Genomic DNA, 12,097 nt, shown 5'->3' on the forward strand with positions numbered 1-12,097 from the left:
CGCTAGCCTCAGAGGCTCACTGTGACCCTCCACATAACCTTTCTCTCTCTAGATACAAGGGTCACAGTCTACTGAGCCATTTTCATTATAAGCCAGCGAGGGAGGTGAGAAGAAGTTATCCTTCCTTGCCCAGTCTCTGCTGTCTCCCAGTCTCAGTGATTAATCAGGGGGGCAAAGGTGGGGGGGGAGCCCAGGCCCACCCTCTACTCCGGGGCTCCAGCCCAGGGACCCTAATAGTATCAGCTATGGTAGCTGACCTTTTAGAAACATGACATGTACAATTCCCTGGGCTATTTCCCCCACAGCAGCCCTCACTTCCTCAAGCTCCACTTCACCCTTACCTCAGGGCCTCCTTCCTTGTGCCTGATACGGTGTGTACTACTCAGCCTCTCCAACCGCACAACTTCCTCTCATAGCTCCTGACATGCACGCCCATCTGACTAACTGGGAGGCTTTTAAACTAGTTTCAGCCAGCCCCTGATTGGTTTCAGGCGTCCCAATCAACATAGCCTTCTCCCTGCCTTCTGGAAAGTTCTTAATTGGCCCCAGGTGTCTTAACTGACCTGAAGCAGCTGCCATTTCACTTATCCTGCTCCAGGGATTTGTTTAGCCTGGAGCTAATATATCTATCCCCCACTACTTTTCTATAGCCATCTGGCCTTGCCCTATCACAATATACAGAGAACATGGAAAAAAAATAGAGGTTGCCATACCAACTCTAATGAGAGTAATCTATTAAGGTGGGCTATTAGCAGGAGAAAAAAAACTTTTGTAGCGATAATCAGGATGGCCCATTTCAAACAGTTGACAAGAAGGTGTGAGTAACGGGGGGGGGGGGGAAGATTAGCATGGGGAAAGTTTTTAGTTTGTGTAATGAATCATCCACTCCCAGTCTTTATTCAAGCCTAATTTAATGGTGTCCAGTTTGCAAATTAATTCCAGTTCTGCAGTTTCTCATTAGTCGGTTTTTGAAGTTTTTTTGTTGAATAATTGCGACTTTTAGGTCTGTAATTGAGTGTCCAGGGAGGTTGAAGTGTTCTCCGACTGGTTTTTGAATGTTATAATTCTTGACGTCTGATTTGTGTCTATTTATTCTTTTACGTAGAGACTGTCCAGTCTGGCCAATGTACATGCCAGAGGCGCATTGTTGGCACATCATGGCATATCACATTGGTAGATGTGCAGGTGAATGAGTCTCTGACAGCGTGGCTGATGTGATTACGTCCTCTGATGGTGTCCCTTGAATAGATATGTGGACACAGTTGGCAACGGGCTTTGTTGCAAGGATAGGTTCCTGGGTTAGTGTTTTGTTGTGTGGTTGCTGGTATTTGCTTCAGGTTGGGGGGCTGTCTGTAAGCGAGGACTGGCCTGTCTCCCAAGATCTGTGAGAGTGAGGGATCGTCCTTCAGGATAGGTTGTAGATCCTTGATGATGCGCTGGAGAGGTTTTAGTTGGGGGCTGAAGGTGACTGTTAGTGGTGTTCTGTTATTTTCTTTGTTGGGCCTGTCCTGTAGCAAGTGTAGGTGACTCAGTAATGAGGCTGCACCCAACCCTGACACAGCTCAAGGACCAGGCCTGCCCCAGAAACACCCCAGGACCATGCCCCTCAATGCCACATGCACCAGGTGTAGGCAGGCAGTCTCAGCAAGGCAGGATCCAAATGTGGAGGGGCTTAGTGTGGGGGGATCCAGGTGTGGGTTGAGAGGGCTCTGTGTGGGGCATTCTGGGTGCGGGCAGCTCATGGGGGATCTGGGTGCAACAGTAATGGAAGTCTGCAGGGAGGTCCAGGTGAAGGTGGTTGGGGCTCAGCAGGTTGGGGGTCTGGGTGCAGGTGGCTCGTTGGGGTAGTCCAGGTGCAGGGGTTCTGGGTGTGGGGAGAGTGAGGCTTGGCAAGAGGGTCTGGGTATGAGGGGCTCTGGATGCATGGGGATTGGGTGGATGGGGGAGCAGCTCTCTGTACAGTGATCCCTCCCCCTGCAGCTGAGGAGCGGGGAGTTTGCAGAGCTTCCTACCGCCAGGGAAGAAATCTGGGGGTGGATCACAACCCCAGATGCTGTGCAGGGAAGAGGAAGTCCTGTCCTCCCCAGCCCAGCTGGGACTAGCAGCTGAGCCCAGCGCAAGGTAAGAGTCACCAGCCAGGTCTTCCCCAATCCCACCCTTTGCCCCACAGTGATTTACCTCTGTGCCAGTTGCCCTGGGCACTCAAAAGATAGTGCTGGGGAGGGTCATATGACCGCCCCTGTGGCTTCCCCATCAAAGTCATTTTTCTGCAGGGAAGCAAAGAAAACTGAGGGGGACATAAATTCTGTGCAAGTGCAGTGGCGCAGAATTCCCCCAGGAGTATATTATTTTTCATTAATAATATATAGCCCTTTACACTTTCAGCATCTTACAAACATTAATCTTTATAGCTCCATCAGAGATAAAGAAAGGAAAGTTACTTTCATCTGGCTTAGCTGAAAATACTATTTAGCTGTATATTTTTACTTGAAGTTTAGCATGAGACTGGCATAAACTTCCCTAGCTCTCAAAGACTAACATTTTCCAGTGCTGAGAGTTGTCTCATTTACTGACCAACCAGTGGTGCCTCAATGTCCCACTTGAGCATTCATTTGTAATGCTTTAATGAGTGGGAAGCATGGAGCTCTCTAACCTCTGAGAATCATTTGTGAGCAAAAAAAATAGCTAAATGGACAAAAGGTAAATCATCAAGGGTTCATCTCCCAACTGTAAGGAAGTAGGAACACATCAAAGGATATTTTCAGAGAATTACAGGTAAATAATTTTCCCTTCTCTTAAGCTATAAAAATCACTTTCCTGAATGGATTCCTAGAAGCGTTACTTCTTAAAAGAAGCTTTAGCTAAGAATAATTTATGAAAAATGTTTTCTCTAGGAGTTCACAGTTAGGTAACAGACTCACGGAAATGAAAGAGCATCAGAAATAACACTAAATCACAGTGTTTATGGAGCTTTGGAGGTACTGGCCATGAAGCCATAACTTCCAGTAAATAACAAACAAACTCATGTTCCCAAAAGGGAAAAAATATATACTTTGAACTAGTAGGATTAATGAATGTCATTAAAGCCAGATAGCATCTTCGTCTAGTAGTGAAGACTCAAAGTGCGTGACAGCAGTAACTATGACCTTCACAGCTGAAAAGGTGGTGACCATTACGTCAACTGCATACCAGACATATACAAACCCACTTCTGTAGGTACTCACCAATTTTGTGAAGAACGTTTCTCTCGATGTATAGTCTGTAGGATAGGCAGGAAACTGGAACCAGTCATAACAGTCACAGTCCTAATGGGACATTCCTTTGCTGACCACCGTCAGAAAGGAATTTAAGGAAACATTCCAGGGGCCAATGAGACACAGCAGTTGGTCTATGTATGAGACACTGTTCCCTTTGTTTAAATGGGCAAAATCACTGAGAAGTACAGGAATTCCCTCGTCTCAAGATATAAGTGCAAGAGCAGGAATCCAGACAGTCTGGTATCATTAGAGAAGTAAATCATCTGATTTAAACAAGAGGCAAGTGAAGCATGGAGAGATTAAATAACTTAAGGCCACACGCAGAAATTTGGTGGCAGAGCCTAGTTTAGAATTCAGGCTTGCCTGACTCCCAGTCCCATGTTCAGACCACGAGGCTTCTAGATGGCAGCCACCTTGGACTCCCTTCCCTGTAACTGAATTTGAAGCTCCAACTTTTGTTTACAAATACTTCAATATGGCATGACCTTACTAGCAAGAAAGGCCAGCAAGTTTCCACCCATGCTGGTAACTATCAAAAGGGCAGAAGGAAAAAGTCTGGAGAAATTAATCAGTCCAGTACATTGACCATAAAATACTGAGTCACCGATAAACGTAGGAAGTTACACACAAACCTCACCTCATTTCCATCCAGAAAAACTTGATCTTCATGTGGCTCAAGTTTAAATTTTCTCTTGGTTTCCTTTTTCTTGGGTGTTCCTGGGTTCTCATCCTAAGAACATATATCAATCATGAAACAGAAGGAATAATTAAAAAAGGAATTTAGAGACTGTAAAAGGCTCCAGATTCATAGGTTCCATTTTGAAATTTTGGCTGCATCCATATATCCTCATTACAAAGTTGCTTATGAGTGCTGAACAACAAGAATACTACTGTAGAAGCACTCCCCATTACTAGCCAACATTTCAAAATAGGACTTCCATTTCTACACATGCAACAGCACACACAAATTTGGTGCACTGTCTTACATATATTCAAATGTTAAAATATTGGTGTAGCACTCTGCACTTCAACGCAGCACCCTGGAATCCTCATATTCATCCCGGTCATATAAATTATGATATATTTCATACAAAACATGCCATGTAAGATATCATATGAAAGGTCACAATCTGGTGAACCTGACTGTTCTATCAAAGTATGTATATTGTCAGTGTGTATGAAGTTATGTAATTTTGCTACATAGTTGCTACTGAAATATGTTGCAAGTTTGAGGCTGTGTCTGCCTGGCCACTTTCAGCACTAAAACTTTAAGTTGTTCAGGGGTGTGAAAAAACACCCCCCCCCCCCCCCCGAGCACCAAGTTTTAGCAAAGAAAAGTGCCAGTACAGACATCGCTTTATTGCTGGGAGCTGCGCTCCTGGTGATAAAGCTACCACCACTCGTTCAGGGTGGGTTTTTTTTTTTTTTTTTTTTATTGCCAGGAGAACTCTTCCCCGGCGATAAAACATGTCTATATTGCTCATGTCACAGAGCTGCTGCGGCCGCACTGTAATGTGGGCAGTATAGACATACCCTGAGAGTTGTCCAGTGCTAGTTCTCCAGTGACAACAAAGGTGGTTATCCTCTCCCAGGAGGGTGTTAAGAGACCTTTAATCAGCAGGGGAGTAGTAAACAAGGGGTTTATAATGCTGTAAGAGTGCTGCACAAGCATCACACAATGGGGGATTGCACAACTCTGTGACCCAGCAGAGCCCACCAGGACATATATGGACTAGTGTTTTCCAGGCACAAGGACTGAGGATATCAAATAGGGGAGAGTGGCATCATGCTTCTACCTCTCTCATCCCCCACCTACATTGGAAGCAACAAGAATGCTGTGAAGACAAAGACTTGAACTGAAGAGACTGGTCTCAGGCTTAAAGGAGAGGCCTGTGTATTAAGAACTGTGACCTACGTGCAACATCGAGTAAGCTCAGAAAAACTGCTTAATCTAAATATTGCCTAGTCTACTAAGATTTAGACCATGCACTTACCGAAAAAAAAAATAATAAAAAGGTAACTATATCTCACCTTTTGTGCCTACCACTTATAATCACTTAATATTTATCTTTCTGTAGTTAATAAAGCTGTTTTACATTTTACCTAAGACAATGTATTTTGCTTGAAGTGCTTGGGAAATCTCAGCTCAGTTTACAAAGGCTAGTGTGTGTCCTCTCCACATCGAGGGAGGGGTGGACTGGGTAATAAACTTACACTGGTCAGGCTTCTGACTAGGGCAAGATGGTATATTCTGGGGGTGCAAGGCTGGCGGCTTGGGAAACTTGCTGTGCCTTTCTCTGTATGATTCATGAGTGGCTCAGGGAGATTCACGCAATTAGCTGGCTGTGGGGCTCCACATGCTGTTGTGCTAAGTGATGATAGTGCCTGGAGAGGTTTGCTGCTTATCACTAGCAAAGCAATATGAGAGATAGCCCAGGCTGGAGAGTTAAGGGGGCACAGTGGTACCCCAGTTCCAGGCTGTACCCCAGGGATCCCGTCCTTTGGTACAAAGGATCACTGCATGTTCCAACCAAAGACAAATGTGTTTTGTTTGTTAGCATAAATTCCAGCTTCTCTGTCATTATGATAAAATGATGAGGTGCACAATTGGAGGTCAGGCTGGGTTCCCTTGGAAAATTTAGATCCAGATATTTAAAGAAGTAAGTATATTTTAAAGCCCAAAGTAATGGAATAGCAAGGAGATGGTAGGTTAAATTTTGGGTTGAACAACCTTACCCTTTTAAAAACTAGGTTTTTCGCAGTAGTTAACAGTATCTACTAATAGGTTTGACTGTCTTCTTTTTTGGTTGCATTTACCTTCTTGCATTCTTCTTTCTCACCATCCTTTCTCTTTTCCTTCTCTTTCTCCTTCTTAGTCTTTTCATCTTTGCCACTTTCCTTCTTGCTCTTTTTCTCATCCTCTTTCCCACTCTCAGTCTTTCCTTTCTCTTTTTCTTTTTTTGTGTCCTTATCAGGCTTCATTTTCATCACTTTCAGTGCTCGGTGAAAGAACTGCTTCTTTAGGAGTCTTACAATAAAAAGGTTATATTACTAAATCAATTCGGAGTTACTGGTGTGGTTATATGTTTAGAACACAATTAGGTTATTGGATATCTGTGAGAGCATGATGCAAAGACAGTGTCACACCAAGCAGGACTGATTATTAATAAACATAGTGGACCTGATTCTCCTCTGCTTCACACCTGTGTGCCTTCTTTGTAAGCCTGTGCAAAATGGGAGTAAAACCTCTAGCTTCCTGATTCGGTTGCATTTTGAAGAGATGTAAATGACAACACCAGGAGCAAGGGAATGGAAAATCAGGTCCATCGTTTAAAATATTTTTCTTACACTTCCTTTCAACATTTCTCTTTAATTACATGTCAACATTTCCCACAGCAGCAGGAGATATGGGAAGTGGACGTACAACTTTCCAAGCTATGTGGTTCAGAGCTGTAGGTTGACCCAGAATGTACTACTGAAACCAAGGTAACACACTTAGACAACGACATTCTGTGCTGTCCCAAGCATAAACTTGGTGCAAAGTGAGGGGGAAAAGTGTTGGGGAGATTTTTACATCTGAGAAACCAAGCATATGCCAACTGAGATAGCCAGAGCATAGAATACTATGGTCATGGCCTCTGCCACTACAAGGGCAGGTCAGGCTGGGGCTGCAGGAGGCAGGGATTAAAACACCAGAGAATCTTGCCCTTACATTGTGGTCTAGTTAGTTTGAATTATTGCCATCGCTTCACCCAGTAACTGATTCTTGTCCTTTCCTCTATCTATTATTATTGTAGATCAGGTGCCTTTGTCAGAGCTATTTATGGTAAATTTACCTAAATATTTTACAGGGAAAGAAATCAGCTGAACTACTTCATTGGAAAAACTATATGCAGAATGATATTAAAATAAAACATACACAGCTGGAGGCACAACAAAAATTAAACAGATAAAAAAAGAAAAGCAAGGTTTCATTCTTTTTTCCTTTTTAAGGCAGAGTAACTTTAGTAAGAATATGTTTGAAAAATAGTCCAGTTCTGCTAATCTGATCCTAAGCTGCATTGCTTTCAGCCTGACCCTGCAGTTCCTATACACACAAACTCCCACTAAAGCCAGGTTGGAATATTTAATGCAAAATGGCAGTAGAATCAGGTCCTCAATCCCTTATTCAAGAGGGAAAAAAAAAAATTACTTACCTTACAGTAACTGAAGTTCTTTGGGATGTGTTTTCCACATGGATTCCACTCTTGGTGCACATGTTCCTCATGCCTGTAAGATTGGATTCTTTTGGCCAGCAGTGTCCATTGCGGCCACACCTGTGCCCTAGATCGCCTTGCTTCCCATCCACCCCCCACCCTAGGCATAACGGTGGAGTGACCCCAACCATCCTTCAGGTCCTTTGCCAAAACAGAATCCCAGAGAAATAGGACTCTAATATCAAGAAAGGAGGGCAGGGTGTGGAATTCACCTGGGCAACACATCTCAAAGAATCAGTTATTGTAAGGTAAGTAAGCTCCCTTTCTTTCAGTGATTGTTCATAGAGATTCTACACTTGGTGAGTAACAAACAATCCATTTGCTTGTAGTTATCCTACTTAAACAAAAACGACAAGACAGCCCTACCAAGATCTCTGTCAAAGTATAAGTGTCCCCACAATAAGGGTCTGAATCCCCAACCCTTTGAGCTGATGTAATGGCAACTAAAAAGGCAATCTTCACTGATAGCAACTTGTTCCCTACACCACCTAAAGACTCTAAAAGGAGACCCGTCAATCCTGTTAAAACTATATTGAGGTCCCAAGAGGCCGGTGACTCCTGAACTGGAGGGGGTAAAAAAAAACAAAACTAATGAATAGGGCCTTTAAGAAATCTAGCTACTCTAGGATGGAAAGAATACAGTTTGGTCCTGGATAGCAGGGTGATGTGCAGATATTATTGCTAGATAAACCCTTATGGAAATAATAGGAGGCCAAAATTGTTTCAGGTCCAGTAAACCGTCCAATTCGTTGAAATGAGAGTTGTTGAGGACCAAAATAGTTTAAAATCTTTTTTGTGGAAGAAGATGGCTCTTGCTGACCTGAAATCTAACAAGACTTCTATGAACTCTCTGCTTTGAGTCAGTGTGGCAGGGAACTTTAAGGCTACTTTAATCAAGTTGGTCACTTGTTGCGGTGATCTTTCCTGGATCGACCCATCACTGGGATATTGGTAGACCTGGATCCCTTTTCTCCTTATGTGGGCTGCTACATCTGCCAAGTCCTTGATGAACAGTACTAGTGCTGTGGAAAGACCAGAAGACAAGACACTGCACTGGTAATGAGATGTTCCTATTAGGAATCTGAGGTATTTCCTATGAGCTAGATGTATGGATATCTGAAAATAGGTGTCTTGAAAGGTTAGAGCCATGAAAGTCTTGAGAATCCAATGGAGGCTCGAGGCACCATCCTGAACCTGAAATGGTGGATGAAGTTGATGAGACATCAAAGGTCCAGAATGGGATGCCAGCCACCTTTCTTCTTTGGAATGAAAATATAGTGTGAATAAGAACTCCTTCCCCCGAACTCAAAGGGCACCTCGTTCCACTGCTCAGAGATACAGGAGAGAAACCACCTCTTGCTTCAACAGTATATTGTGAGAGTGTCTCAGAAGAGGAATGGGGAAGGTACCTGAAGGGTAGTAAGCAACTGGAACTGCATGCAATACCTCTTGCTGACAATCTCTCACATCCACTGGTCCACAATGATCCCAGCCCAGGCTTCCCTGAAAAAAGACAGGCAGTTGCCAAAAGGGCTCAACTACGACATGAAAACTGCTGTTGAGAGGAAGACGTTGAGTGCATTGTAGCAGAGGAAGAGGCCGTGGGTTCTCTATTCTGGAAGCTCTGCTTCTCCTTTACTGGCTCCAATGTCCTCAGAAAGTTATAACAGTATGGAGCAGAGCGACTATGTCTGAAGGAATCTCGAGGTCTGGTTTGCTTTCTTCTTGGGGCTGAGGTATACAAACCCAGAGAACGCAAAGTGACTCAGGAGTCCTTTAACAACGGGAGGGCCTCATCAGTTTTTGATGAGTGTTTTGGACCTCCCCAATTCTGAACCACCACCAATGTGACCATGGTGCAGGTGGACCTATCAGATACATCTAAAGCAGCCTACAGGGAAGTTAAAGCTATCAGCTGCCTCTCTCACATGATGGATTTTAATTCTTCCTTCTGCTCCTGCAGCAGTCTTTCCATAAACAGAGAGAATTTGTCCCAGTTCAGATAGTCATATTTTGCCAAAAGCTGGTAGTTGGGAGATTGGCAGAGAAGACAACTTTTCTGCTGAACAGATCTAGTTTCTTAGGGTCCTTTTTCTTGGTGATGTTTTTGGAGGCCCTTTCTGCTTGGATCTTTCTGTAACAGCCACTATGACAAGTGAATTTGGTACTATAGGAATGGCCATAGTGGGTCAGACCAATGGTCCATCTAGCCCAATATCCTGTCCTTGGCAGTGACTATTGCCAGATGTTTTAGAGGGAATGAACAGAACAGGACAATTCTGAGTGATCAATCTCCTGTCATCCAGTCCCAGCGCCGGGCAGCTGGAGATTTAGGGATACCCGGAGCATGGGGTTGCATCCCTGACCATCCTGGCTAACAGCCATTGATGGACCCCTCCTCCATGAACATATCTAATTCTATTTTGAACCCAGTTATACTTTTAGCCTTCACCACATCCCATGGCAACGAGTTCCACAGGTTGACAGTGTGTTGTCTGAAGAACTTCCTTATATTTGTTTTAAACCTGATGCCTTCAGTTTTCAGAGAGATTGGCTGCCATATCAGGGGAGGAGGAGGAAATTGTTGCCAGGATCAATTGTTCCTCTATCCCTGCCTGTTATAGCCTCCTCCCTCTTAGGGGAAGGCGAGCTTACCCTAGAAGTGAGGGCAGAGGACGTTGGTTTGATGGCATATGGCTGCATACACTAGGCAGCCCAGTATGGCCATGACTGATAAGTAGGAACTGTTGGGCCCACTCTGCCCTTATGCGCTTGAGTGTGGGGGCTGGAGGACACTAGAGCACAGGCCCACCCCCAACAAGCACTGCTGGCCAAAAAAATCCAATCCAGTGTGCATAAGGTGGAATCCATGTGGACAATCACTTGAACAACAAGGCATTTAAAGCTTCTCCCAATTTCAGTCTTTACTGGAAAGTTCATTTTGCTCCTACAAGTCATGAAGTAGGAACTTAAAATCTATCTTTGCTGCCCTCCAATGCAGCCAACAGTTTCTTGATTGACTGCTGCTGGATATTTGTGGGTTATAGAGCCCAGGCCTTCAGAGCAGCAGTCCCACAAGAATTCTTACATAAGAACCACCATACTGGGTCAGATCAAAGGTCCATCTAGCCCAGTATCCTGTCTTTTGACCAAGGCCAATGCCAGGTGCCCCAGAGGGAATGAACAGAACAGGTAACCATCAAGTGATCCATCCTGTTGCCCATTCCCACCTTTTGGCAAACAGAGGTTAGGGATACCATCCCTGCCCATCCTGGCTAATAGCCATTAATAGACCTATCCTCTATGAATTTATCTAGTTCTTTTTTGAACCCTATTATATAGTCTTGGCCTTCACAACATCCTCTGGCAAAGAGTTCCACAGATTGACTGTGTGTTGTGTGAAGAAATACTTTCTTCATCTGAAAGAGCAGTTATTCTGCTAGATAAACATTACAATGTTTATGGAATTGGGAGAAAGATACTTTCACTTTGCTATTATTTTACTGTCTCCTTTTTCCTCCAGGGGTGCTGCTCCAATGGCAAAGCCACCAGTTATTACAGGATCGGGTCCAATAAGTTCTTCAATTGTTAACAACTATATAATTACAATTATTAAACTACATTATTTCTATGTTACTGATACAACACCACAAATATTTTTTCAAACATTCTAATCAAAAACATACATTGCTTCAGCAGTCTCTTTTGAAGTAACTATAATGTACACACAAAAGGTTAAGAAAAATAGTGAAAACATAATTTTTGAAAGTAGCTGTCCCATTTTCAAAAGGGCCCAAGTGATTTAGGACCTTCAGAAAATGGGACTTTAATGCTTTTGAAAATTGTACTTGTTATTAAGACTATTTATCTTGACTAAAAGGCCATACCTGTTGCAATAGTCAACTATAGACTCTCGAGTTGTAAATAAGGCTTCTTCTCCCTTCTTGGCTTTTGCCCACTTAGAATCCAAAAGGCAGTCCACAGCTTTTGAGGCTGAAAGGAAAAAAGGAAAAACAAACCTGTGACAAAATATAGAAAGAGTTCACTTCAATATTTGATGCACCCAAATACTAAAAAAACAGAATCTGCAATTAGTTCTCTCAGTTTTGCTAAATACAGGAACAAAATCCACCTGCATAATGAAACAACCCCCACAACTCTTAGAGAGATAGGCCACACTATTGCAACAGAGTTCCCACTGATGCCAACGGGAACTTCAACTGCATAAAGAATCCAGATTCAGATGAATACTTTTTACAATATTATATTACAAACCAATTTTAACAGGACATTGCAAGATCAAATCCTATCCTAAATAAGAATTTTGCTATAATTCCAAAACTAAGGTGTGGGGATTTTCTGTTTTTTAAGAAATTCCAAAGGAACCTTAAAAAAAAGAGATTATCCTCTACAGTAGTTTGTGCTGCTAGTGAATGAAAATCAAAAAAGTTAAACTGATTAGTCCATTTTTACTATCCAAGCTGAAATGCAGGAAGTAAAACATGTAAGTAGTTTAAAAAAAAGTCAGATTTTAAAAATGTATTTCAATGCATGATTTTTTTTTTATTTTTAACATGACAGTTA

At 43.0% G+C, this 12,097-nt stretch overlaps 1 protein-coding gene and 1 long non-coding RNA gene across 3 annotated transcripts in view; one reads left to right on the top strand and one right to left on the bottom strand.

The window, feature by feature from the left end:
* Positions 1–12,097, bottom strand: part of SEC62 (SEC62 homolog, preprotein translocation factor) — a 39,081-nt gene that overhangs the window by 8,064 nt on the left and 18,920 nt on the right. The window contains exons 3-5 of one of the 2 annotated variants that reach the window (XM_038415306.2): positions 11,401–11,506; positions 6,075–6,285; positions 3,895–3,987 (exon numbers count right to left, since the gene is read on the bottom strand). In XM_038415306.2, the coding sequence (XP_038271234.1) occupies positions 3,895–3,987; positions 6,075–6,285; positions 11,401–11,506 (410 nt within the window). Of the gene's footprint in view, positions 1–3,894; positions 3,988–6,074; positions 6,286–7,453; positions 7,689–11,400; positions 11,507–12,097 lie in introns of those variants that run through there. The other variant, XM_043492321.1, reaches the window with a different exon arrangement.
* On the top strand, positions 6,550–7,196 carry LOC122455772. The gene is made up of 2 exons (XR_006274232.1): positions 6,550–6,743; positions 7,109–7,196. It is a non-coding gene; the product is annotated as an uncharacterized LOC122455772 (long non-coding RNA).

Source organism: Dermochelys coriacea, chromosome 9 (genome assembly GCF_009764565.3).
Source record: "Dermochelys coriacea isolate rDerCor1 chromosome 9, rDerCor1.pri.v4, whole genome shotgun sequence".
Classification (NCBI taxonomy): Eukaryota; Metazoa; Chordata; order Testudines; family Dermochelyidae; genus Dermochelys; species Dermochelys coriacea.